The following is a 26,631-nucleotide window of genomic DNA, read 5'->3' on the forward strand; positions in this document are numbered from 1 at the left end:
TATTAAAAATCACCATTAAATTCAAAATTTAATAGTAATATATCCAAAATTTAATGGTAATTATTTGTGCATGTCTCAAAAAATGTTGTTGAAATAGCTTAGAGAACATGTTGAAGTAATTGAGAACATAATAACAAAGGAGGAATAAGAGAGAGGAAGAGAGAAAGCGGAAGAATATAATGGACTACATTGTGCTTAATTTCTATCTTACATATCTACAATACAAAGGTGCCTATTTATAAGGTTTAAAGTGAATACAAACATGATAATAAAATCTTCATCAAATATAATAATCTATGATTTGATTACGACACGTCATAAATAGAGAATATTAAAATATCAACTAAATATGAAATATAATATATTTTCATATATTTCAACAAATGTAAATTTAAAAATATGAAAATAGAGTCTACGTAGCATTTTTCGACTTCAAATATGACCCAATCTGAATGGCAGAATGTGTTGGCGTCTCACGTGCACACTCCAACACCCCAATTTGGATCGCCACTCAGCACCCCTGCCTACGTGCGCAATCCAAATCCGACGTTTGGAAACAAGTACAGCACTGTCCCCTCCCCGGTACGATTTGGACCAAACTGCTCCTCAATTTCTACCACCAAAAAGACCAGCCAGTCCAAACCTTCCAGCGGGGCGCTCTCCCATTGGCCACACGGTCAAAATCATAAAATCTGCCAAAAGACGCAAAGCGCAGGCGCTATTTAATAGATCTTCATTTTCCACAAACAGGAAGAGATAATCACAGAAGACACAACTCGCAGCCCCCAAAACCTAAACCCTACGCTCTCTCTCTCTCGCGCGCTCTGCGTGTTTGTGTGTGTTAATTGTAGGGTTATTGTAGTTTATGATTGGAATTGGAAGAGTATGGCTTCGGAAAGTGCATCGAGATCAAGTTCAGCGGCGGATTCGTATATAGGGAGCTTGATAAGCTTGACTTCCAAGAGCGAGATCAGATACGAGGGCGTTCTCCACCAAATTAACGCCGATGAGTCCAGTATTGCTCTCAGAAACGGTATCGTTTTCAATTTTGATTTTGTTTATTTATTTTTTGACCTTTTTCTCGGAATTATTCCCATTTTGTGGATTACGGTGTTTCGTTCTATTTTTAAGATAGTAGAAATGGTAGGATGTGTTTCTTGAACTGAATTGCAGCCTGATGGCAAATTGTAGACTTTTAGTTTGAATTCTTTATGCCCATTATTGGTGGATTTTACTTAATATTAAATTCGAGGATCCAGTGCGAATCACGAATTGAATCTTGTCCATGTTCTTGACTCTGTAATTAAGTTCGTTTTTGCAATGCTATGGTGTGTTGCTCATTAGTGTCACATTTGAATGCTTTGGCAGGATTTGGGCATTTGGAATTTTGCCTTTTGGCGTAATTGGTGAAAGTCTAGCTTATCGACTTAGAGTCCGTCGGGTGCTGGGGAACTGTTTTTGTTGCTTTTAGTGGTCAAAATCTTTTTTTGTTCAAATACATCTACTTTTATTGTGGCGATACTTGGTTTAGCATATCTAATTCATACCGTTTCAGTGTATGTGTTTCAACATTTCGATTAAGTTGAATGGTTGCTCAATATCTTGCTTCCCAACACCTAATTAATGGCAAAAAGTTGTTTCCATGTGTTTTGGGAGTGAGTGTTTGCTTAAGAAGTTAAAGAAGAATGAAACAAGTTTTTTGTGAAGTCGCATGGTTATTTAAAACGAAACATCGTATTTGTAGAGGGCGTGGGCTGAGTAAGCATGCCAAGTGTTAGGGAGAGAGTCCACCAAGAACACATTAATATACATGATTGGACGTCACACCAACCCAAAAGCTTAAGTTAATGGGTTTCGGTCCACTTATGTATAGTAATGACTCACTTTGTTTATTTTTCCTCAATGTGGGACTGAACACTCACGTGCACTCACAACACCAAGACAAAGAAGTTTTTGATGTGGACTACACGAGCGGTCATTGGAAGATTAATTTTGTCTGTGGAGATGTTTTTCATGAGGGCTATACCGGTTTGTCATAGCGACAGTCTTGGTTTAGTTAATTGTGTGGCTGGGGAGTTGCGATATTAGGGTGTCTCAGTAAAGACTGGATCTCAACTGTTAAAGTGTCAGTTGATCTTGGCGCTACCTCTATTTGTCTCTATTATTGTTTATACATGAAAATGTGAATGTGAGCCAACTAATATGGAGGACACGACAATTCCTGGCTATATATACATATTTTATATTTGGGCCTTAATTTGTATTCATCAAACAGTATGTAGGTCTCTTTTCATGTACTGTTTTTGTTTCTTTGTCTTATCTATTATATATTTAAGATATGTTTTAGATGTATTGTTCTTATAAAAAAAAATGTTTTAGATATATTGTTAATTCTTGTTTGTCTCTTTTCATGTGGCAGTACGATCATTTGGAACAGAAGGAAGGAAAAAAGATGGCCCACAAGTCCCTCCTGGCGACAAAATTTATGAATATATACTGTTCCGTGGGAGTGACATCAAGGTATCTTATGTGCAGACGCCCTTTAACTGCTCTGATTGTTTGTTTATGATATTTATAATTTCAGAGTGTCAATTATTCTTTTGGGAGAAAGTCAATACATTGTTTCTAGTGGCTCCACGTGTTAGATCTGACCTTGTATGCTTGATGAGTTGAGATAACTGCAACAGAGATGCACTTATATTTAGGCTGTGTCATTAACTTCTAATGACCTTAAAGAAGAGCAGTTATTTTTGCCTTTTGGTGTGCATTGGTGAAAACTTAAAAAATTTGAGTTTGATAATTCGCAAAGATAGATCACAGTGGAGCCGATATGACTACAAGATTCTGAGAAAATGAGCTTACAAGCAATAAGAGGCCCGATCTTGAATGCTTTTACATAATAATTGCTGATTTTTAGCCCCTGTTTTGAATGACACTGACACTTTACCTTCTTCAAAAATAAAAAAATAAAAAAAATTAACAGATATTATCTCAAAATTCAACTTTTAACGCTTGGTATTTTATGTTGGTTGATATATTTTTTGCGAGTAGAAAGATCCTCATTCTTGAAGTTTCTTTTTACAGGATTTACAGGTTAAATCTTCTCCACCGGTTCAGCCTACGGCACCTATAAACAATGATCCAGCAATTATTCAGGTAATTGGAATGAAGACCTTTTTGTCACTTTATAAGTTAAATCCTGCTACACCGTTCTGAATTCTTTCTAATTTCTTATGCAGTCTCACTTTCCTCGCCCAGTTTCTACATCTACGAGCTTGCCTCCTGCTGTTAGTGGGTCTTTGACAGATCTTAGTTCCCATAATGCGCAGTTGGGACTCCATGGGTCAAATTTCCAAGGTGGCCTGCCACTGTTCCAACCTGGAGGTAATATAGGGTCTTGGGGAGCTGCACCACCTCCTCCTAGCGCAAATGGTGGTGGGCTTGCTATGCCAATGTACTGGCAAGGATACTATGCCCCTCCGAGTGGGCTTCCGCATTTGCATCAGCAGTCTTTGCTTCGTCCACCACCTGGGCTGTCAATGCCTTCTTCAATGCAGCAGCCAATACAATATCCTAATTTTAATGCCTCTTTACCCGCTGGAGCTTCAAACTTACCTGAAGTTCCATCTCCTATGCCTCCTGCCAGTTCTAGTTCCCTGAATTTTAGCCTCAATTCCTTTGCACCATCAACTCTGCCTCTGGTGCCTTCAGCTACACTAGCTTCTGAAACATTAGGAAACTCGGTGCCTAACAAGGCACCACCTAATTCTGGCCTTCCAGCTGTTACACAAAGTTCTAGTTTGCCATCTCTGGCTCCTTTGGCTACGTCCAGTCTGGATATAAATGCTATTGTGCCATCAATATCCAACAAACCTAGTGCAATTTCTGGTCCTACCTTGTCATTTCAAACCTCGTCTCAATCTACCTCTATTGTTGGGAAATCCAATTCTATTCGCACAGAAACACCAGCACCATCATTGGTAACTCCAGGTCAGCTGTTGCAGTCTGTACCTGCTGCAGTTTCTTCATCTCAAACTTCACAAACAGCACATAAGGATGTAGAGGTGATTCAAGTATCATCGTCATCTTCATCAGCGGAGCCAACAGTGCCAATTTCAGCAGAAGCTCAGCCGCCGATACTGCCATTACCAGTACCTTCACGAGTTGCACAAAAGGTGATCCTGTTACATTGTGTGTGTGTCCAATTACTTGTGGCTTCTTCCAATTCCATGGGCTTGATAGCTTTTATACTTTATAGAGTTTGGTCCAATTGTCCATGTGCTTCGTAGTTTGAATTGCAAATTGTGAGACTATGGGTGGAGGTTTGCACTCCCCTAGGAACCTTGGTTGCCATCTAACAAACTTTTCTTTTTGTGTTTTCATGAGCTTTATTCATAATATCCATGGGTGTCAATCAGGTTTATGTGAACCTGTCTGGGATTGAAGCAAGTTGCTAAAGCACTGTAAACTCTTGCAGTTTTTGTTTGGTTGCTCTTCCATTATCTTTCATGTGAAATTTACTGCTGGATGTGCAAAGCTTGATTTGTAGGTTATTCACAAGCTGCTATGCGTGCTAACCCATTTAGTATGTTTTGTCTGTGAATTTAATTGAACTTGGTCCTTTTCTATGCTAGACAATGGTAACGACTTAAAACAATATGATGCTCTGAATCTGGGATTCTGTTAATTTCTTGCTTATATTGATATATCGATGAGGATGCTGACATGTATTTCTCCGTCTCTTCCCAGCCAAATGGAATTCCTTTCCAACATCGTCATGGTTACTGGGGACGTGATAGAGGAAGAGGAACTGGGGTAATCTGTTGTTTACATTTGCATTGTAAAACTAAGTGGTTTACTGGATGTATATCAAACTTGCAACCTGAAAACTCGCTTGAAGATTATAATTATTGTATTAGTTTAATCAAGAGTTTCTACTTTTCAAGACTATTTTTTTATTCCAACAACTATTTTATATTGCTCAAAAGATTGAGAGTGGTGACTTATTGATTTTGTTTTTCCGGGAGATAATGTGTTAAGAGAGTAAAGATTTTTAAATTGGCTTGAACACAAAATGATATTTCAAGTTGGAAATTAAAGCTTAAGATATTTTTTTGATGTGAGAGCTATGCGGTTTGGGTTTTAAATTTGTTTATATGTATGAGACGATCCAATCAATGTTACACTGATTTCTTAAGATTAGTTGCTTTGATTGAATGGGATTTTGGTATGAAAAATTGATGTTGGCTGTGCAGAGTTCACGTCCAGTGACAAAATTCACCGAAGATTTTGATTTTATAGCTATGAATGAGAAATTCAAGAAGGACGAAGTGTGGGGTCATCTCGGTAAGGGCAATAAATTTGATTCAAAAGACACAGAAGGGGATGAAAAAGTTAGTGATGAAGACGATATTCCAGATGATGATGATGCTCGATTGTCAACCTTAGAGGTCAAGGTGAGATTTTCTATCTTGTGTCATTATGTGGCTAAATCGAGTTCTGTTAGGAAAAAAGAAACTTTTTTTTTTTTTTGGCTTTTTACTTCATTATAATTGATTATTTCTTTATGTTAGCAGCCTGTTTATAATAAGGATGATTTCTTCGATTCCCTCTCCGGCAATGCATTCAATCGTGATTCACAGAATGGAAGGACTAAATTCTCTGAGCAAATGAAGATAGACACAGAGGTAACATCCTTTGATTTGTGCCCCTCTTAAGTTTTGAGGATTGTGTCTAATATGTTTGCCTGATTATGTGTGCAGACTTTTGGTGAATTCTCAAGGTATCGGGGTGGCCGAGGAGGTCGTGGACCTGGACGTGGTGGTCGTTCTCGTGGTGGTTATTATGGAAGGAGTTATGGATATGCAGGGAGGGGGTGGGGCCGCGGCGTTTCCAGTCATGCGCCTTAGGTGACACTAGGTCTATTGAAATGGAGATATGATACGTTGTCAACTTTTGTACAATTCCAACAACTTTTTTTTCAAACTAACAATTGGATCTGTTTTCCTACATGTGAGCCCTTAATATCCAATGATTGATCTTTAAAAAAGTTGTTGGAATTATATGAGTTGTATCAAGAGTTGTACAAAAATCATTTCTCCTTGAAATGTTATAATAGGTAAATATGAAGCCTGTGTGATCCCAACAGCAAGCAGGTTCAGGGTTGTACTTTATTATGGGGGTTTTTTTTTTTGGGTCTAGCGAAAAAAAGTAGGATATGCATTTTGATTTCAAATTTGTCTTAATCTGCTTCCCGCATTTAACTATCCTTTATTGGAGGTAATGAAATAAACATTCTGCTTGTGCAAGAAATACTTGTGCCATTTAATATTTGTCATTTTTTCAAATGTAATCCCAAACAGGATATTTTCCATATTTTGTTTAAAAATGTGCATTTGGTGTGCGAAATCAAGAGGCAAAATGCACTCTATTAGAGTACTATTTTGAAACTTTCTTGGGGAGCTTGTATTTTAAGAAACAATTCAAACAACAAACAGCAAAAGAACAAGGATGTGGAGACCACATGTTTAATCCTTAAAATCAAAACTAGTAGAGCATTAACCAAGAAGCTTCATGTATCTGACAAATGAAAGACAGACATTATTGATTGATTGATAGATAGATCCAAAAATCAAACTATTTGCATATGGCAACCAGGATTCTTCTGGGTGGAACGGCAGGCCTTCTTCCATGAAGCAAAGCCATGTTATCAAAGAAGAGAACATCACCCTTCTCCCAATTAAATTGGATACTCTCTTCTTCAATGATTTCTTCACATCTCTTGACTACTTTTGCCGGGATTTCTGTCCCGTCTGCCATCATGGCCGAGCTGTGCTCCTTCCCATACATGCCCACTAATGGGTTAAACCACATTCTCCTTCCTTTTCTTCCATCAAACACCTTTGTTAGAGATCGCGGGCCTAATATGGTCTTCGCCGAGCCATTTGGCAGACACTCCATGTCCATCCCTAGTGCTTTAGCCCTGGCATAAAACTTCCATATGAGATTTAAATTCTAAATTCTCTAGCCTTAATCAGTAATCATAATATAAAGCTAATAAATATGAGTTACGTATGTTAAAATATGAATTAAATTCATCATTTTCTATTAGCTTAAATTTTTGGGACAACTGGATGCATTGTAGATGGTGTAATTGTAATAGGAGTGTAGAGAATATCTCATGCATTGTAATAGTTTCTTAGTCCGTTTAAGAGTTTATTTATGTTTCTATCAGCAGAGTCATCTCCAAGAAGCTTTAGGAGTCTAGTCATCTTCAAGTAGCTTAAGAAGTCTAACTTCTATCTCATTTACAAGTAGAAGTCTATCAAGTAGTTTAAGGAGTCCATCTTCTATCTCATTTACGAGTAGAAGTCTGTTTCTAGTTCAAGTAGTAGTCAAGTTATTCCTCTATTTAAAGGGGACGTTTATTCAATAAAAATAATCAAAGAATTAATCACAAACTTTGTATTTGAAAAGGTTTAAGTTCCCTCAGAATCTAATATCTAGGTTTCTTCAGAACCTAAAATCTATCACATTATGTTTTTGAGAAATCATTCACGTAACAGATGGTTCATACCTTTTCTCAGCTTCTGCGCGGTCTGATGTCCCAAATGTATCCTCCCAGCCTCTACCCGTCATGGAGGATGTATCATTCCTGCTAAGAGCCATGAATGTGTATTTTAACCCTTTCTCCTCCATTTCTTCCACAGCTTCCGGCATCTCCTCTATCATCTTTTCTGTTACACGAAAACTTGGAACGAAAGGCGTCTGTCCACCTTCAGGAGATGATATCTCACAAAAAAGAATAACTTTTTTTGGACTTTCCTTCGTCTGATTCAACACGTACATGCATGTTGTTATTTGGTCAAAAAGTATTGCTAGAAACTTCGGGCTCGTTTTCTAATACTTTTATAATGTATTTTTACGTTTTTTAGTTGTGATGTGACATAAAAGTAAAAGTAATTTTAAGTGTTTTGTGAGTGTTTTTTTTTTTTTTTTTTTTTGTTGAATTGTTTGTTAATGTTTTTACTTTTTCTTTTTTTTTTTGCTAAAAAGCCAAAAACAATTCTAAAAAGTTAGCTAGTTTTAGCAAACGAGTCCGTTCATTTTTATCCCAAAGTAATGTTATATACCATATCAATATCCTATAATTATTAATTTCTCTTAATTATTTCACTAATTATGGATTGCCAGTTTGTAAATGACTTTATAATAAAAGTTATTATACCTCAATCATTTTTCATTAATAAAATAAAAAAATCAGTACGAAATAAAGATCGAGAATTCAACGATATATAAATTACCAAAACCATTTCATGGTGGTAGAATAAGAACGCGGAGAGGGGTCCCTCGTTAGCCGTCCATACTCGTTTGTAAACCTGTGTCCGAGGCGCTCGCCCCGCATAAGGAATATCATCCCAGCCGAAGGTTTCTAAGATCTCATTGAAATCCTGGGCGTTGTTAACGTTGTAGCCTCGAAGAAGGACAGCACTGTTCTTGATGATCATTTGCTCAAACCAATCCTTGTTTTCTTTGAGAGCAAAGAGAAGGGAATCCATGTCACCCTTGTTGGGCTCCGTAGGTTGTAGCACTAGTGGCATGGTTTCACCGTCCACTACTTTTTGACCATCGCATTTTCCTACCTTGAAGGCCTTGCAAGAAAATTCCATGGCTCTGATCTCTCTCTCTCTCTCTCTCTCTCAATGCAATTGTGTTTGTGGGGTTATTCACTTCTAGCTAATTTGTATGGGATTATATATATATAGCAAGTGCCATGGAATGAAAAACAGGTCGGTTTTTGTCATTGGTTTCTTCAATAATATTAATTCTTTGTGTCATTTTGTGGAAGGCGGTACGTAAATTTGTTGGGTTCGGTAGACACTTGGTTTATGTTGCCTTTACGACAAAAATAATTATGGAGTGGCTTTTAATTTATGTTTGTCCGCCCCGAGTGCCGTCTAAAATTATGTCTTATATGTTGGCCTCATTATGTATGCAGACTTTTGGTGAATTCTATCTCAAGGTATCGCGGTGGCCGAGGAGGTCGTGGACCTGGGCGTGGTGGTTATTATGGAAGGAGTTATGGCTATGTATGGAGGGGGTGGACCGGGCGTTTCCAGTCATGTGCCTTAGGTGGCACTAGGTATATTGAAATGTTATAGTAGGTAAAAATGAAACCCGTGTGCTCCCGACAGCAAACAGGTTCAGGGTTGTGCTTATTGAAATATGATCTTCTGTCATCTCAAGACATAACTCTTGACCACTGTACCCATGTGATAAAGTAGTCCTCTAACTACTTTAGGGTTTTTTTTTTCAAAACAAAAAAGAAAAAGAAAAGTAAAAGTTGTTAAGGAATTTCCCACCATTGATTAAAATGATAGAGAGATGAGCTGGTGTCTGCAGCTAAGAGAGGAGCTGTTTGAAATGAAGTGGGAGATTCTCCCTAATTAATATTTTTGTCTTATTAATCGATGATTGCCCGCCGCCGATCAGAGAAAGTAGGGACGATTCGGTATAAGCGCCTGGGTTCATGGGCTCAAATTAATGAAGGAAAAGAAAAGCATATTCAAGTAATAAATGTTGACGTGAAGGACATTTAAGGGGAGCAGACATATAAAAGGTTTGGGCTGATAAAAAGAGAGGTATCTTCTTCTAAAAAACACACACGAATTTCTTCTTGCAAAAGAGGTTTCTTCCACCAATTCTAACTTGATCGTCGGAGGAGGCGTTGCCGGGACACCCCGACGACCCCTTTTGTTTTGCAGACAACTTGAAGAACACTCATTTGAATTTCGTCAACCTTTGGAGCTTTGGTACACGGTGACATGCATCCGGGATTCCAAGTCGTCAGCTCCAAAAAATTTGTTAACAAAAGTAAAAGTTGTTACGTGGCAAAAGTGATTAAGAGTTGTGTCTTGGAGTGGCAATGTATCATATTTCGTGCTTTTTATATTGTTATAGTTGTTTTTTTTTTTTTTTAATTGTCTAGCGAAAAAAAGAGAGTAGGATATGCATTTTGATTTCAAATTTGTCTTAATCTGCTTCCGCATTTAACTGTCCTTTATTGGAGGTAATGAAATAAACATTCTGCTTGTGCAAGAAATACTTTTGCCATTTAATGTTTGTCATTTTTTTGAACGTAATCCCATGCAAACATGATATTTTTCATATTTTGTTTAAAAATGTGCATTTGGTGTGCGAAATCACGAGGCAAAATGCACTCTATTAGAGTACTATTTTGAGACTTTCTTGTAGGGCTTGTATTTGAAGAAACAACGTACAAACACCAAAAGAACAAGGATGCGAAGACCACATGTTCAATCCTTAAAATCAAAACTAGTAGCAGTAACCAAGAAGTTCCATGCGTCTCACAAATGAAAGACAGACATTATTGATTGATTGATAGATTGATCCAGAAATCAAACTACTTGCATGTGGCAACCAGGATTCTTCTAGGAGGAATGGCGGGCCTTCTTCCATGAAGCAAAGCCATGTTATCAAAGAAGAGAACATCACCCTTCTCCCACTTGAATTGGATGCTCTCTTCTTCAATGATTTCTTCACATCTTTTGACTACTTTTGTTGGGATTTCTGTCCCGTCTGCCATCGTGGCTGAGCTGTGCTCCTTCCCATGCATGCCCACTAATGTGTTAAACCACATTCTCCTTCCTTTTCTTCCATCAAACACCTTTGTTAGAGATCGCGGGCCTAATATGGTCTTCGCCGAGCCATTTGGCAGCCACTCCATTTCCATCCCTAGTGCTTTAGCCCTGGCATAAAACTTCCATATGAGATTTAAATTCTAAATTCTCTAGCACTAATCAATAATCATAATATAAAGCTAATAAATATGGGTTATGTGTGTTAGAATATGAATTAAATTCATTATTTTTTATTAGCCAAAATTTTTGGGACAACTGGATGTATTGTAAATGGTTCATACCTTCTCTCAGCTTCTACGCAATCCGATGTCCCAAATGCATCCTCCCAACCTCTACCCCTCATGGAGGATGTATCATTCCTGCTAAGAGCCGTGAATGTGTATTTTAACCCCTTCTCCTCCATTTCTTCCACAGCTTCCGGCATCTCCTCTATCATCTTTTCTGTTACACGAAAACTTGGAACGAAAGGCGTCTGTCCACCTTCAGGGGGTGGTATCTCACAAAAAAGAACTACTTTTTTTGGACTTTCCTTTAGCTGATCAATTAGACATGATAAAGCTTGTTAAAAGCTTATCAACAGATGCATGTTGTTATTTGGTCAAAAAGTACTGCTAGAAACTTCGGGCTCGTTTTCTAATACTTTTATAATGTTTTTTTTTTGTTTTGTTTTGTAGTTGTGATGTGACATAAAAGTGAAAGTAATTTTAAATGTTTTGTAAGTGTTTTCTTTGTTGATCTGTTTGTTAATGCCTTTTTTTTTTTTTTTTTTTTTTTTTTTGGTGCTAAAAAGTAAAAAGCAATTCTAAAAAGCTAGCATTAGCAAACAAGCCGATACATTTTTATCCCAAAGTATATTAGAAAAGTAACGTCATATACCATACCAATATCTCATAATTATTAGTTTCTCTTAATTATTTCACTAATTATAAATTGTCAGTTCGTAAATAACTTTGTAATAAAAGTTGTTATACCCCCAAACATTTTTCATTAATAAAATAATATCACTAGAAATAAAGTTGGAGAATTCTGGTAAGGAAATATAAATTACCAAAACCATTTCGTGGTGGTAGTATATGAACTCGGAGAGGGGTCCCTCGTTAGCCGTCCATACTCGTTTGTAAACATGTGTCCGAGGCGCTGGCCCGACATAACGAATATCATCCCAGCCGAAGGTTTCTAAGATCTCATTGAAATCCTGGGCGTTGTTAACGTTGTAGCCTCGAAGAAGGACAGCACTGTTCTTGATGATAATTTGCTCAAACCAATCCTTGTTCTCTTTGAGAGCAAAGAGAAGGGAATCCATGTCACCCTCGTTGGGCTCCGTAGGTTGTAGCACTAGTGGCATGGTTTCACCGTCCACTACTTTTTGACCATCGCATTTTCCTACCTTGAAGGCCTTGCAAGAAAATTCCATGGCTCTGATCTCTCACTCTCTCAATGAAGCTTGTGTTTGTGGCCGGGGTTATTCACTTCTAATTTGTATGGGATTATATATAGCAGTGCCATGGAATGACAAACAGGTCGGCTTCGTCGAGAGACGACATAGGTTTCTTCAATATTACATATTCTTCGAGTCATTTTGTGGAAGGCTGCATGTAAATTTGTTGGGTTCGATCGGTAGACACTTGGCCTATGTCGCCTTTATGACAAAAATAATTATGGAGTGGCTTTTTATGTTTGTCCGACCCTGTTTGAGTCTGCTGCCGTCTAAAATTATGGGTTTTTTTGTTTGTTTTTTCTGGTAGTCTGAGAAACCAAAGATTTTTGCAATGCGTTGGAGCCGGCCGGCGGTGTTTTGTGGGTTGTGGGTTTTGCTTGAATTTATTGGGTCATTTGGTTTCTTCAACATTTGGGCTTTAATTAAAGCTTTTTTTTTCAAAAAAAGCCCAAATACGTACCTTCGTGGCTTTGTGGATATTATTCTCAGATATGCCATGTTTGGACCTATGACCCCTCCGTTGTAACAAATATTCAGATTTCACCCCACCATCAATAAGCTATACCCCTTTTTGTGAGTGGAGGAGGGACAGGCATAATTACACAGGTGAGTCTGTGACAGGACCATTGCAAAAGAAAGACAGAAAGAATGAAAAGAAGAAGAATTATCGATTATCTATTATCTATTATCTATTATGAAAACTGCTACACAAATTTATACTCTTTACACTTTTTGACGTGGATTGAAATTCAAAAAGTTATGCTAAAAAGTTCGAGGGTGAAAACATAGGTAGCATTACTAGATAGACTGAACATCTCACCTTTTAGAAGAAGGATATTTGGTAGCCGTTTTGCATTTACAAATCATAGTATATTTGTGGTGCAATAGTACTACAATGATACTAATAGGGATTCCCTTATAATTACAATGGGATTCAAATTTTCTATTAGGTGTGACGTAGTTGACTAACGAAATCTGTTATTTCGGCATATGAAAAACATGGTCAGAAACCAATTTGCAATTATAATTTATCACAAAGTGATGTATAATTTAGACCAATTAAAAAACCAATAATACAATAATTCCTTAAAATAACACTATTATTCGCAACTATTTATCAAATAGACGTAATCTATTATCCGTTCGACGGTTCAAATTATTGAAGCCTGGCCAGTTCATTGTCATTAATGTCGGGTAACTGCCATCGATCTCAATCAATTATATACATATATATACACACAATCTAGTTAAACAAATAGGAAAAAACCAAACATTTTTAAATAAGGAATTCCAACTTCCAAAGAGAGGTTGCTTTACTCAATACTCTACTTTGGTAGATCTAGAGCTCGGCTGTCGGTAGTGTGAGACTGTGAGAGTACTACTGTACTGAGACTGCTTCAAACACCCATGGCTGTTGTCTCTCCTTCAATAGCCCCACTCCTCTTCTTCGCCAGAGTCTCAGGGCTTGCGGTAGCAGTGCTGGTCATTTTCTGGGCTCTTGCCTTCAAATCCAGCTTCCCTCCTCACTCATCCTCCCAACAATACCTCATCTTTGCAGTATGTTATTCTCTCTGAGTCTCTGGTTTTCTTCTTTGCATGTCTTTTACACGTACAGCACAAAAATGATTGGTTTTTCTGTTGTTTAATTTCTGACAGGCTCTTCATCCTTTATTCATGGTGATTGGTTTTATTCTCGTCAGTGGAGAAGGTAGTGAAAGAACCCAGAAATTAGAAACCTTATTCAGTATTAGAGCATGAAGAGTAAATTTTGATAATGGGGCTTGCTTGATACTGTATTTTGTGTTTCTAGCGATTCTGGTGCATAGATGGTTGCCTGGTTCCAGGAACTCCAAGAAATCTGTGCATTTGTGTCTTCAAGGAGTGGCTTTGGCTTCTGGGGTTTTTGGGATTTGGACAAAGTTTCAGGGGGACGATGGGATCGTGGCTAATTTCTTTAGTCTGCATTCTTGGATGGGTTTGATCTGTGTCTCCCTCTTTGGAGCTCAGGTTTTCTTCTTCCAGCATTCCCTAAGCTTTACTAATTTTTCTTCATATAATTTATTTAAAAATAAAATAAAATAAAAAAGAAAGGAACATATCTAGAATATCTGAATATGAATAATTAGCCTAACCTTGTTTGGATTAAAAAGCAACAAAACTGCATAATTGTTTTGTGCTTTCGTTTCTTTTGAGTATTGTAGCTCCTTTATCTTTTATAGCATCATGACAAAACTCTTGTCTTTGTCGGCTACATAATCAAGGAGAGATGCTTTTAAATGTTTTTGGAAATTGGAAGCATGTAGGCCAGGTCATCACTCTCGCATAGAGAGTCCCGGATGTCTAGTAATTTTAATTTAGCCAGTAAATTTGAGAGAGTTTTTATAGGATTTACAGGTCTCAAACAGTCTTGTCTTCTAGTTGGGCAAATGGGCCGAACTCTCTCATGTTTTTTGCAATCCAGGCAACAAATTGCATTGTCATTATGTGCATTCCACACCAAATTATGTGGATTTCGATCAATTGATGTGATATTAATTTGTATGCAGTGGTTGATAGGTTTCATGAGCTTTTGGCACAGAGGAGAGGCGCGCGCAGCAAGGGTAAGGGTCCTGCCTTGGCACGTTTTCCTGGGCCTCTACACTTATGGTTTGGCCGTGGCCACAGCGGAGACTGGGCTGCTAGAGAAGTTGACATTCTTGCAGACCAAGAGAAACGTGCCCAGACACTGTCCAGAGTCCATGGTTGTGAATGGCCTAGGACTCGGACTCGCCCTTCTTAGCGGCATTGTAATTCTGGCTGCCGTTTCACCCAGGCACCAAACCCTTCCAAATAAACTCATGTACTCAGATGCCAAGTGCTTGTCGTCTTAAATCTTAATAATATCATTCAAAATTTCAAATTCAAATAGTGGATATGTATGCGTGTAAAATCTGTCTCAATGTTATTATATATATATATTTTTTAATGAGTATGAAAAATAATATTACTCAATTATCAGACCCTCTAGTGAAGGTAGCAAGGAGGCAACTTGGTCACTCACCCCCCGTGGAGTTCGCGGGGCCTCCTTGATCTATATGTGGACGGGTGGGTCTATTGGCGGGTCTTTATGGCCATTGTATTAAAATAAAAAATAAAAAAATTGTAAATGCATAATTATAAAATAAAATATTTAATTAATATGTTAAATGCAATAAATATAATTTGTCAACGTTGCGACAAAGGGGTTTAATTTTTGAATGGAATATTCATAAGAGTGGTAATTTAATAAGAAAAATGTTATAAATCATATTTTTTATTCCACGACACTGCTAATCAATCTTGGGATAAGTCTCTTTGTTGTTTATGAAAAAAAATAAAAATTCAATAACTAATCGGTCGTGCTACATCACTAATATACGATGAGTGTTTTTCGTCTTCCAAAAACCCTCACTCGTGAAATTAACTCGCTTTATGAGTAGGTTTTGGTGGGGACATAAAGACAATCTCCATCGGACTGCTTGGATGGCTTGGAAGGGGATGGGAAGAAGCAAGAAGACTGGAGGTTTGGGTTTTAGGGGCCTGTTTCAATGTTGCACTATTGGCTAAACAAGGTTGGCAGCTTGTCAATTACCCTGATTCTCTAGCAGCACGAGTGTTAAAAGCAAAATATTTTCCTGGGGGTTCTTTCTTAGGCTCTTCCCTTTGGTCGAGACCTTCTTATATCTGGCGGAGTATATGGAATGCTCGGCCACTTCTTAAAGAAGGGATGATGTGGTGTATTGGGGATGGTTCTAAAGTTCTGATATGGCATGACAAATGGATCCCAGCAAACCAATCACACAAAATTGAAGCTCCTATAACTTTGCATGTCGAGGCTACTATAAAGGAGATTATTAATCTACAAGCTAATTGGTGGAACATACCTTTGATTGACCAGCTTTTTCCTCCTGACATGGCTCAGCTTATTTGTAGTATTCCTATATCTCCACGTTCGTTGCCGGATTCTAGGATTTGGATTGGAACCCGTAATGGTCTTTTTTCTGTAAGAAATGCGTATCATCTTGAACTTGATAAACGTTCACAGGTTCAAGCTTGTAGTTCTGTACCCCCAGCTCATAGCTCTGCCTGGCAGACAATTTGGAATCTTGATATTCCACGGGCTATCCAAGTTTTTCTTTGGAGGGCGTGTAGCAACATCTTGCCTACCAAGGCCAAGCTTTACCGGCGCAGAATTGTAGAAGACCCAACAGTCTGACCAGTGGTTAGTTCCATGGTTGGCACCTTTGTCTAGTCAGATAAAGATAAATTGGGATGCTGCTTTGGATCGGCATCACAAATTGATGGGTGTGGGTCTTCTTGCTCGTGATCACCTAGGTCCGGTAGTAGCGTTTGGTGTTCGTCTTGCTGTTGAATTTGCTCGGTTTCAGGGATTTACTTCAATTTTGTTGGAGGGAGATGCACAGGACGTGGTCCGGGCGGTGCAGAGGAATGATGAAGGGAGGTACCCTTTTGGAAGTCTGATTTTCGATGTTAAGGAAATCTTGAAGTGTTTTATTTCTTGGGATATTGGTTATGTACCGAGAGGAATAAATGCAGCGGCCCATCACCTTGCAAAACTTGCTTGTTCAAAGCAGTTGACCAAGATATGGGTTGACTCTTATCCTTCTTGTCTCGTGGGAATTGTATGTGCTGAGCATTATTTGTCTAATATATAATATCATTACAAGTTCCTTTCAAAAAAAACAAAAAAAAAAAAAAAATTGTAGTGTATAACATTCTTTGTTGAGAAATATTATATACCATACATTTATCAAACTTTTTTCTTACTATACTAACGTTGCAAAATGTAGTAACTATTGGACAAGCCATTGTTAAATATATATATATAAAATTTGTTGGGGATAAATCCCACTCAACCCGATCCAAAGAGAAGATTCAAAAGTCAAATAGGTCCAAACAGATAAGAATAATGATAAGATAAGAATAATGATCATATCAGAAGTCTAAGAAGATATCAGATCAGAAGTCTAAGAAGATATCAGATCAGAAGTCTAAGAAGATATCAGATTGGAAGTCTAAGAAGATATCCAATTAGAAGTCTAGTAAAGGATTAAAGTCCAACTAGAACTCTGACAGCAGTTCTAAATCAACAAGGAGCAGGAGTCCTAATCCAAGTTCAACTCCACCTCTATGCCTATAAATAGGCTCATACCCCAGGTATAAACTAAGACTCAATTTTATGCATAGAGCATTATTTTCTCACAGAAGCTAACTTAGGCATCGGAGCGGGACCCCCGGAAGGGTCCCTAGGTTTTGTTGTTTTGCAGAGTTATTGAGAAGCGTGAAGAACATCAAAGGAACGTGCAGATTCACACCATACCGGAAACTGTACCAACAGTTTGGCGCCGTCTGTGGGAAACGATTATTCGTTCCTCATAAAAGAAAAATAAGATCCAGCATGGTGATGAACACACGTTCCGGAAGCCAGACCAATCGACAGCCCGTGGTCCCACAGGAACCGGCTATTCAGAATAATTTGCAGCCTCCACCGAACCCTCCCCCGGGGGGTGGAGATCAAGATCGCATAGCAGCGTTGGAAGCCCAGATTGAAGACTTAAATGCAGAATTGTTACGCATGAGGACGAGACAGCCCAATCCCGAGATGAACAGGGATGAGCGTGAGGAAGAAGATCACAATAGCAACATTAATCCTCGGAGGGAGGATGACCGTCAAGGAGATCTGAGCAGAATTATTGCCGAGCTGGAGAGAAGGTGCACGGACATGGAGATGGAAAGAAAGGACAAAGGCAGATCCGTAATGGTGGACAAGCTCCTAATGGGTACAGACTCACCCTTCACCAGACGGGTGGCAGACTATCAGCTTCCCGATAAGTTTAAGGTACCCCAAATTTTAAGTTATGCAGGAGACAGAGATCCCTTGGATCACCTAGAGAATTTCAAAGCTCATCTAGACCTTCACGGGACACCCGATGAAGTAGCATGTCGGGCCTTCCCTCTTACTCTTTCGGGGAATGCCCGAGACTGGTTCAGGAAGCTGCCCCCGAATTCCGTTGATCAGTTCAAGAAATTGTCCAAGATATTCCTAACGGAGTTCTTGGCTTTCCGGACAAGGAAGAAGCCTTCGGGATATTTGCTATCATTGCACCAGCAGGGCAATGAGAGTCTTAAGGAGTTTATGGCTCGGTTCAACCGAGAGAAGGCTACGGTCGAAGATCCGACCGAGGATATGATTTTTGCTGCCATTTATCAGGGAATTTCACCCGAGGAGCCTTTGATGAAGAAGTTGATCCGGAAGCAACCGAGTACCTTACAGGGCCTCATGGATAAGGTAGAAGAATTCATCAATCAGGAAGAGACACTGAAGTCTATGGCCAGTTCTAGACTACCCCGAGAGACAGCCCCAGAAAAGAAAAGGAAAGAACTCAAGAAAGCTGATTGGGAAGAGCAGAGGCAGGTAAAGAAGTTCAAAGATTACAACTTTACACCTCTCAATGCCGAGATATCAGAAGTCCTCATGGAGATCAAGAGAGATCCGGCGTTTCGAGAACCGCAAAAGATACCAGGTAATCCTCCTTATAGGAATGCAGGGAAGTATTGTGATTTCCATAAACAAGCAGGTCATTACACCGAGGGGTGCGTAACCCTAAGGTTGTTAATAGAAGAATTCATAAAGAATGGCAAGTTGGTTCGGTTCTTGGGAGAGCGACGGAACCATCAAGGAAATAACAGGCCTCGGAATCATCAGGACTATCAACCCCGAGATCAACAGCCACGGGATTACTATCCCCGAGACCGTCCTCAGCTAGACGAAAGGCATCAAGAGAATGCTCCCCGAGATGACATAGAAAGAAGAGAGGACCGAAGAAGCAGAAGCCCACAGCATAGAGAGCCGAGGCAACAGCAGTATCTGCCCGTGATCCCATAAAAAGGACTCTCGAGAATTTTAGGCTTGCTTTTATTTTTTAGTATTTATATTTGCAAAGAACTAGACTTTTATTTTTAATTCAGACTAGACAGAAAATTCCCCAGATTTTGGGAATAAGTATTTTCAGAATAAATGAATAAAGCTGACTTAAGCATCGGAGTGTTCCCGGTCTAGGGACCAGGAACCCGTTGATGTTGTTTCTTTTGCAGGCAAAAATTCTCGGATCAGTCCTAGCCGAGAGTCTCGGATCAGTCCTAGCCGAGATTAAGAAGAAAGGGGGGTCGTCTCGGATCAGTCCTAGCCGAGAGTCTCGGATCAGTCCTAGCCGAGATTAAGAAGAAAGGGGAGCCTCTCGGATCAGTCCTAGCCGAGAGCAAGAAAAACTTCTCGGATCAGTCCTAGCCGAGAAGGAGCCTCTCGGATCAGTCCTAGCCGAGAGCAAGAAAAACTTCTCGGATCAGTCCTAGCCGAGAAGGAGCCTCTCGGATCAGTCCTAGCCGAGAGCAAGAAAAACTTCTCGGATCAGTCCTAGCCGAGAAGGAGAGTCTCGGATCAGTCCTAGCCGAGACCAAGAAGAAAACTCTCGGATCAGTCCTAGCCGAGAGTCTCGGATCAGTCCTAGCCGAGAGCAAGAAGAAACTTCTCGGGGGGTCGGATTTGACCCTCGGGTTTTGCAGGTTTTTCAAGATACAGGGAGAAAACCCTAAGGAAAAACAAGAAGGTAATTGGGGGGTAAGATTTAACCCTCGGGTTTTGCAGGTTAGCAGGTTTTCAGAAGGAGACAAAGATCGGGTTTCCTTAGACATGGAATTCCCATTATTCAAGCAAGCTTCGGATAAGGGAATTGGGGGGTAACTGTTGGGGATAAATCCCACTCAACCCGATCCAAAGAGAAGATTCAAAAGTCAAATAGGTCCAAACAGATAAGAATAATGATAAGATAAGAATAATGATCATATCAGAAGTCTAAGAAGATATCAGATCAGAAGTCTAAGAAGATATCAGATCAGAAGTCTAAGAAGATATCAGATTGGAAGTCTAAGAAGATATCCAATTAGAAGTCTAGTAAAGGATTAAAGTCCAACTAGAACTCTGACAGCAGTTCTAGATCAACAAGGAGCAGGAGTCCTAATCCAGGTTCAACTCCACCTCTATGCCTATAAATAGGCTCATACCCCAGGTATAAACTAAGACTCAATTTTATGCATAGAGCATTATTTTCTCACAGAAGCTAACTTAGGCATCGGAGCGGGACCCCCGGAAGGGTCCCTAGGTTTTGTTGTTTTGCAGAGTTATTGAGAAGCGTGAAGAACATCAAAGGAACGTGCAGATTCACACCATACCGGAAACTGTACCAACAAAATTATTATTAGACCTTGTCATGTTAGCATAGTAAAATAAAAATTTGGTATATAAAATTATCATATGCAAAAGCTTAGGTAATAAATTTGTCATTTTTGAAAATTTGGAAGTTTTTTTTAATTTTTTTTTAATTTTTTTTTATAAAACTGAAAATGGTATCTAACCCAATTTTTGTTTTTTAAAAAAAAAAAGAAAAAGAAAAATCTGACATTACTTATTGTAGCGCCAATTGTGGCGCTAACAATCCAAACTGTTTCCTTTTTTGCGAGCGTGTTAGGAAGAGTTTTAACAAGGCGATACGGTCGCCTTAACAACCTCAATGGTTGCATTAGCAGCTCCTGTTGTAGTTCATAAACACCAAACACCGAGCATTTCCAACCCAAACCTCTCTCTCTCTCTCTCTCTCTCTCTCTCTCTCTCATGTCCGATCTCGCCTAACAACACCACCACCATTATTCCTATATCCCTAAACCCTAAATCTCTTCTCACCCAAAAGAACCCTAAGACGCAATCACAAATGTGCTCCGCGTCTTCTTCTTCATCATCTCTCTTCTTCCCCACTCACAATCCCTCTCCCCTACTACGGCGTCGTACTGCCCCATCGTTTCTCCGCAATCCCAGACCCACAATCACAAGCCCTAGGCCGCCCCTCTATGCCTCAGTCGCCGAGAGCAACCTTGAGCTCTCGTGGTCCTCTCCGGACCAGAATGCGAACCACGAGTACGGCGGTTGGGCCATCGTTGACTCACCGGTACATAAGAAGAAGACAGGTTTAAATTCCACTCCTTTTCCACTTATTCAAAAAACCCTTTCAGTTAATTTATTTAAAGATATGATTTTTTTTTTCTTCAAATTGAGATATTTTGATATGCAGGCTTGCCTACATTTGTGATTGGTGGAATTGGGGCCTCCCTGGCTATTCTACTCGCTGCCATTTCTCACTTCTCACTATCAAGAAGAGGTTCAACTGAGTTTTTTAGATATATTATAGCTAATTTTTTTTTTCACTGCTTTAGATAACTGGATTTTTGCCAATTTGGGCGGTTTTTGTTTTTGTTTTTATTTTTATTATTATTAATGGACATTCTGGTGATGGTTTTTAGTTGGATATGAATGAAAGAGCATTCGGTGAATTGGGTGTTGTTTGTTGAGCGTAGTGGGATTATTGTTTTGTAGGTTTTAGGTTTCAGTTGGGAAGTCCATTACATACTTTGCATGGGATATTAAGTCCAGGTGGAAACAAAGGTGATCGAGGCGAAACTACGGGCATTGCTGCAACTGATGGGAGCACTTTGGTGTCTGATTCAAGCCCAGAAAATATGCCGCATGCTACTGGTGAGACTGATACTTCTAAAAAAAAAATATTATTTGTATGTTTTTGAACTGCTGGGGGGACCCGAAAATGTTGGTCACTTTCTTACAGTTAGACTTGCTTTATACTCTTTTGTTGATCACCGTAAGTAGTATATGCCCTTGGTGTTAGATGGAGTAATCGAAATGGAGTTGTTATTGAAATTTCAACTTCCATGTACCTCAAGTAGTATTTAGTGGAAAGAAATGAAATTTATGTTATACTATTGACATAATGTTGATTTTTCTTTTCTTGAGGTGTAAAATGCAGTGACATTTCTTTATGCTTCTTAAATAAGATTGATACTTGTATATGGGAAATGAATATACGATTTGATTCCATAAAGATTTCACAAAGTTGAACTTGTTAGAGTCTTTTAAAAGCATCATTGGTGAAGGACTTATGAAAATGCTCTTATTTTCTTTTCTCAACTCCAAGTCAAATCCAAAATAAAAACCTTGTGCAGAATGTTACTTAATTTTCATTCATAATGTCTGCATTTAACAGCTCAGTTAGCAGACAACTGATATGCCACATCTTAAGCCATATTTGATAAACTACCAAGCTTCTGCCGTCTAAGAATAATTTTGCAGTTATGGAGCAGTTCTATTTTCCTATTTTACTAGCGTGGCTAGTTCTGAGCTGCTAAGGACCATTACTATGTGATTATGTCTTCTCCTTCACGAGCTATTCTATTCAGTATTGACTTGAACTGAGAAAAAGGGGATAATTAAAGGATTTGCCCCTGTTATTTAGTTCTTTGTACATACTCATCTTTTAAGGTCGTTTATGTTGATTTTAGAATTTAGCATAGTAGAGTAGCAAAGAGAGTTGGATTTACAATAATAGCATCTTTTTTTTTTTTCCTGGTCAAATAATTTCGTTTGAGCAGCATTCTAATGTACTTTCTCTGTTTATGTTTTCAATGTCCTGATTAGAAACTTGTGTTCAGTATCTATGGACAAGCTTGATTTCAGAATTTAGCATAGTTAGAGTAGCCAAGAGAGTTGGATTTACAATAATAGCATCTTTTTTTTTTTCGTCAGATAATTTCGTTTGAGCAGCATTCTAATGTACTTTCTCTGTTTATGTTTTCAATGTCCTGATTCGAAACTTGTGTTCAGTATCTATGGACAAGCTTGAACGTATTATAATCCCAGCTGCTGTGGATTCTACTCAACAGGAAGCTTTGTCACTTATGAAGAAACTGAAGGTTTGCTTCTTGAATCATTGTCTGTAGTGGGATTATAGGAGATCAAAATTTCTTATATAAACTTTGTAAATTCTCTACTGAACTATATAATTGTGGTATTTAAGTCATTATACTTTTGGTTCTTGGTGCTTGTTAGTTTTAAATGCCGTAATGAGTCTGAAGTGTCATATGTCTTTATCCTAAAAAAAATAGCGGCAAAAGTCATATAGGACTTCTGAAGCTGCTGAAATGTTTAATATTGGCTTGAGGAATTAAGGAACAAAGGTGGGAGATACATGAAGATTAAATGTATGTGGACAGTCTTAGAATAATGGTTAAATTATTGGATTCCCCATTCCTTATTAGTTTAGGGTTTTTGTTGTAAGTGGTAGTTTATCATGAAATCATAGTAAATGATCATGAGTTCAAATTCTGTCTTTATTTTACATTTCATTCGAGTTAAAAATTTCACATGTTCGATCCCATTCATTAAGGGGGTGCCTAGACCCATACCTGAGGGGGATAGACTAATAGTCAACTGACTAAATTTGGGATTTCCTATTTAGTTTAGGCTTTTAGGATAAATGGTAGTTTGTTAGATAGCTAATGTGTATAAACGATAGACTTTAAAGTAGTTATCCTAAAGCACCATGGACTTCCAATCTATTTTAACCTGTCAAAAAACTTTGCTAAAATTGTGATTGACTTCTTATTATCAATGGTTTGTATGTCTTGAACCTTTGAATTGCTGCACACGACTTTTTTCTATAATAACATTTAGCAAAAATATTGCATACTAATTTGGATGAAGCTTTGGGTCCAGTTCTCAATATAGATATCTGTAATTAAGGTATACAGATCATTGAAGAAGATGTCAAGGCGGATGAATTGTGTACTAGAAGGGAATATGCAAGATGGCTAGTTCGAATAAATTCGTCATTGGAAAGGTATTAACTGATATATGCTCATAAATTTAAAGGTGTTTGACACAAAAATATAGAATACTGTTAATGCTCTGTAGGTTGGGCTTAGAATTTGTTGTTTTGCTTTAATAGGAATTCAAAGTACAGGATCATTCCAGCAATTTCACTTTCAGGGTCCACTGTTGCTGCATTTGATGATATAGGCGTTGAAGATCCAGATTTTGGGTCCATTCAAGGTAAGACTCGATCTGCCTGCTATTTCAAGGGCATATATTTGAGCCGTTTGTGGGTTGGGGGAGAAAAAGGGGACATATGTTTGATAATTGCTTAATTTTGAAATTTGCTCTTGGATTTGGCACTCAGCCCTGGCAGAGGCTGGTGTCACTCCCAGCAAGCTATCACAGAGGAACTCCACTGATAATGGTTCTGAAGGCCAAGGAGATGTTTATTTTTCCCCTGAGAGGTACGATTTATTAAATGGTTTTATTCATCAAAAAAAAAAAAAAGGTATGATATGTGCACCACTTTTTCTAATGTTTTTAAATTTCCTTTCCACTTAATAAAACATGTCTGGTGGTGCAGGTTTATCTCTCGACAGGATCTCATTGACTGGAAAGCCCAGTTAGAGTATGAACTCGTACCAGGCATCGTGGAACAGGTAAAGAATATTTCAAATATGATCTTCAATAGATATCATTTCTGGTGTTAACTTTTGAATAAACGTCAAAGTGACACTTCATCAGTCTGTCATTGCTTTTAAAACCTGACTTGTTTACAGTCCAGATATCAAAAACAAAATTGGGTTTTTTGGATGCGAGGGAGATCAGTTCAGACGCATCAGTGGAACTTTTTACGGACATGTTAGCTGGGGACAAGAGCATACTCAGAAAAGTTTTTGGTACTCTCTCTCTCGTTTTTATGTAGGTCCTAACATTAGGTTTTTTGGAGCTCAATGACACATACATGATACATGAATTGTTTCCTATAAATCACGTTAGCAAAAATGTGCTAAAGAACATTTCTACATATGATTTAATTCCCTGTATGTAAAATTTGGGGAGCTCTTGTGAATTGCAACCATTCACAGATAAAAGCACAGCCTATCAATTTCCAACATGTTATATAAGATACGAGTTACGTAATTTAAGGCTGTCAGCCAACAAAGCAACAAGTAATGTAACAATTAGGGTCTGCCTAGGGCAAATGCAGAAGTCAGCCCATAGAAAACATATATCAATTTGAAGGTATGAAAACTTGCTACTATACCTCTTTGTGCTAATACCAATGCATTAGAACATCATTAAGCATACCTTTACGCTTGCTGTATAGAATTCTTCATTACTATTTTCTGTGTATATAATCTGAGGCTTGCCCACACCTTTATTGAGATCAACGCTTAGTTGAGTTGAGTATAATATCCTGGGCTTCCACTAGTCTCCTTCCGTGTAGGGCGTTGAGCATTTTCTTTTCACATGCTCACAAATGCATTGGAGTGGTTCACATATGCTGAGAAAACTACATCAAATTTACTATTTGCAGGACAGAGCAAGCGGCTTCAACCAAACAAGCCTTCAACAAAAGCACAAGCTGCGGTGGCACTGACAAGTGGAAGGATGGCAGAAGCAATTTATACTGAATTAGCTAGACTAGAAGCTGAGAGCTCTGCAAGGCAAGCTCAAATGGAAGATATTAGGTCTGAGTTGCTTGACGAAGGAGAAATACAGAGGTTTTGGGATCAGAAGCTGATTGAAGAGAAAACCCATGGTCTTGAGGTGGAGAAGGTTTATTTTGCTGCTGTTAGTGATTTGGAACAAGAGAAGTTTGTCCAGGAGAAATTTTTTGCTGAGTATTTGAAGGAGCAGGCAGCTATGGACTGTCAGAGGCAACTGTTTCTGAGTCTAAAGGAAGAGGTTGCTGAGATGTCAGAAAAGCTTGCATCTGAGAGGACTATGTATATTAGTGAGCTGCATAATTTACAGGACATGTTCAGTGATTTACAGACCAAGCAGGAAGGACTACTTGATACAAAATCTATACTTGAAGCTGAGAAAGAAGCTCTCCGGATTCTTAGGTAATGAAGCAACAACTTGGTATTATTTTTTAATTAAAACAGCACATTGATATTATTCTATTGGACAGTGCCATATGCTAAGATCATATTGTATTATAACATGGCATGATCATCTAGTCTCATTAATGGTAGCATCAAATGCAGATCTTGGGTAGAGGATGAAGCTAGGAAAAGCCAAGCTCGTGCCAAGGTTCTTGAGGAGGTTGGCCGAAGGTGGAAATGGGACAACCAAGATTGATATTCCTACTCCCTCGAGGGCAGAGATTTGTGGTTGCTTGTAAAAATAATTAGCAGAGGGCTCTTTGCGGAATCACTGATTGTTTTATTTACTGTGATTTTCTGTAAATTTTTAATAATGTTTGATGTGAGTGCAGCGAGGGATTTTTATTTCCTCCATTTTTGCAGCATGACATCCATCACTTATGTTGTTCCTTGTGAAGCCATAATATATATCACTGTTTTAATGATTCGGGTTAAATGGATTGATGATTTCAGTTATAGCTCATCAAAAGTTAAAATCTTTAATGCAAAAACTTGAGAATGTATTGTAAAAAATTTTCTTAGTGGTTGCCTAATATTTTTAATCCGTTTAACAAAGCATGGGATAAATGTTTTTCGAACATGTGATTCTTATATGTATTTTAAAATGCACGAGAGAATTACATGCTTTAAAACAAGATGTATATGTGAAAATTACATGCTCTAAGA

General features: G+C 38.4%; 5 protein-coding genes across 5 annotated transcripts; 3 read left to right on the forward strand and 2 right to left on the reverse strand.

The window, feature by feature from the left end:
* The first annotated feature begins 729 nt into the window (after positions 1 to 729).
* On the forward strand, positions 730 to 6,312 carry LOC133865779 (protein decapping 5). Its single transcript, XM_062302250.1, has 8 exons — positions 730 to 1,033; positions 2,420 to 2,520; positions 3,085 to 3,156; positions 3,240 to 4,175; positions 4,750 to 4,815; positions 5,256 to 5,456; positions 5,577 to 5,687; positions 5,763 to 6,312. Exons 1-8 carry the CDS (start codon positions 886 to 888, stop codon positions 5,907 to 5,909), a joined length of 1,782 nt encoding a protein of 593 aa, XP_062158234.1. The 5' UTR covers positions 730 to 885; the 3' UTR covers positions 5,910 to 6,312.
* A 214-nt stretch (positions 6,313 to 6,526) lies between these two features.
* On the reverse strand, positions 6,527 to 8,740 carry LOC133865780 (clavaminate synthase-like protein At3g21360). Its single transcript, XM_062302251.1, has 3 exons — positions 8,304 to 8,740; positions 7,577 to 7,830; positions 6,527 to 6,982 (listed from the first exon to the last, which is right to left on the reverse strand). The coding sequence occupies exons 1-3, from the start codon at positions 8,667 to 8,669 to the stop codon at positions 6,637 to 6,639; spliced, it is 966 nt and encodes a 321-aa protein (XP_062158235.1). The 5' UTR covers positions 8,670 to 8,740; the 3' UTR covers positions 6,527 to 6,636.
* Positions 8,741 to 10,208: 1,468 nt separating this feature from the next.
* LOC133865355 (clavaminate synthase-like protein At3g21360) lies at positions 10,209 to 12,257 on the reverse strand. The gene is made up of 3 exons (XM_062301747.1): positions 11,710 to 12,257; positions 10,943 to 11,196; positions 10,209 to 10,769 (listed from the first exon to the last, which is right to left on the reverse strand). Exons 1-3 carry the CDS (start codon positions 12,073 to 12,075, stop codon positions 10,424 to 10,426), a joined length of 966 nt encoding a protein of 321 aa, XP_062157731.1. The 5' UTR covers positions 12,076 to 12,257; the 3' UTR covers positions 10,209 to 10,423.
* A 1,099-nt stretch (positions 12,258 to 13,356) lies between these two features.
* LOC133865327 (probable transmembrane ascorbate ferrireductase 4) lies at positions 13,357 to 15,013 on the forward strand. Its single transcript, XM_062301715.1, has 4 exons — positions 13,357 to 13,656; positions 13,756 to 13,807; positions 13,910 to 14,106; positions 14,646 to 15,013. Exons 1-4 carry the CDS (start codon positions 13,507 to 13,509, stop codon positions 14,967 to 14,969), a joined length of 723 nt encoding a protein of 240 aa, XP_062157699.1. The 5' UTR covers positions 13,357 to 13,506; the 3' UTR covers positions 14,970 to 15,013.
* A 5,738-nt stretch (positions 15,014 to 20,751) lies between these two features.
* LOC133867343 (uncharacterized) lies at positions 20,752 to 26,401 on the forward strand. The gene is made up of 11 exons (XM_062304076.1): positions 20,752 to 21,156; positions 21,261 to 21,347; positions 21,563 to 21,721; positions 22,862 to 22,950; positions 23,788 to 23,876; positions 23,985 to 24,088; positions 24,216 to 24,315; positions 24,435 to 24,510; positions 24,636 to 24,750; positions 25,392 to 25,923; positions 26,068 to 26,401. The coding sequence occupies exons 1-11, from the start codon at positions 20,904 to 20,906 to the stop codon at positions 26,159 to 26,161; spliced, it is 1,698 nt and encodes a 565-aa protein (XP_062160060.1). The 5' UTR covers positions 20,752 to 20,903; the 3' UTR covers positions 26,162 to 26,401.
* The last annotated feature ends 230 nt before the right edge of the window (positions 26,402 to 26,631 follow it).

Source organism: Alnus glutinosa, chromosome 4 (assembly GCF_958979055.1).
Source record: "Alnus glutinosa chromosome 4, dhAlnGlut1.1, whole genome shotgun sequence".
In the NCBI taxonomy this organism is placed as follows: domain Eukaryota; kingdom Viridiplantae; phylum Streptophyta; class Magnoliopsida; order Fagales; family Betulaceae; genus Alnus; species Alnus glutinosa.

Coding starts and splice junctions, on each gene's coding strand:
- LOC133867343 (XM_062304076.1), top strand. CDS start 20,904: ATGTGCTCCGCGTCTTCTTCTTCATCATCTCTCTTCTTCCCCACTCAC. Junction 21,348..21,562: donor CTTCTCACTATCAAGAAGAG/GTTCAACTGAGT, acceptor ATTGTTTTGTAG/GTTTTAGGTTTCAGTTGGGA. Junction 24,751..25,391: donor CATACTCAGAAAAGTTTTTG/GTACTCTCTCTC, acceptor TACTATTTGCAG/GACAGAGCAAGCGGCTTCAA.
- LOC133865780 (XM_062302251.1), bottom strand. CDS start 8,669: ATGGAATTTTCTTGCAAGGCCTTCAAGGTAGGAAAATGCGATGGTCAA. Junction 7,831..8,303: donor ACCACCATGAAATGGTTTTG/GTAATTTATATA, acceptor GTGTTGAATCAG/ACGAAGGAAAGTCCAAAAAA. Junction 6,983..7,576: donor CGCGCAGAAGCTGAGAAAAG/GTATGAACCATC, acceptor GTTTTATGCCAG/GGCTAAAGCACTAGGGATGG.
- LOC133865327 (XM_062301715.1), top strand. CDS start 13,507: ATGGCTGTTGTCTCTCCTTCAATAGCCCCACTCCTCTTCTTCGCCAGA. Junction 13,657..13,755: donor AACAATACCTCATCTTTGCA/GTATGTTATTCT, acceptor AATTTCTGACAG/GCTCTTCATCCTTTATTCAT. Junction 14,107..14,645: donor TCTCCCTCTTTGGAGCTCAG/GTTTTCTTCTTC, acceptor ATTTGTATGCAG/TGGTTGATAGGTTTCATGAG.
- LOC133865779 (XM_062302250.1), top strand. CDS start 886: ATGGCTTCGGAAAGTGCATCGAGATCAAGTTCAGCGGCGGATTCGTAT. Junction 3,157..3,239: donor ATGATCCAGCAATTATTCAG/GTAATTGGAATG, acceptor TTTCTTATGCAG/TCTCACTTTCCTCGCCCAGT. Junction 4,176..4,749: donor CTTCACGAGTTGCACAAAAG/GTGATCCTGTTA, acceptor GTCTCTTCCCAG/CCAAATGGAATTCCTTTCCA.
- LOC133865355 (XM_062301747.1), bottom strand. CDS start 12,075: ATGGAATTTTCTTGCAAGGCCTTCAAGGTAGGAAAATGCGATGGTCAA. Junction 11,197..11,709: donor ACCACCACGAAATGGTTTTG/GTAATTTATATT, acceptor CTAATTGATCAG/CTAAAGGAAAGTCCAAAAAA. Junction 10,770..10,942: donor TGCGTAGAAGCTGAGAGAAG/GTATGAACCATT, acceptor GTTTTATGCCAG/GGCTAAAGCACTAGGGATGG.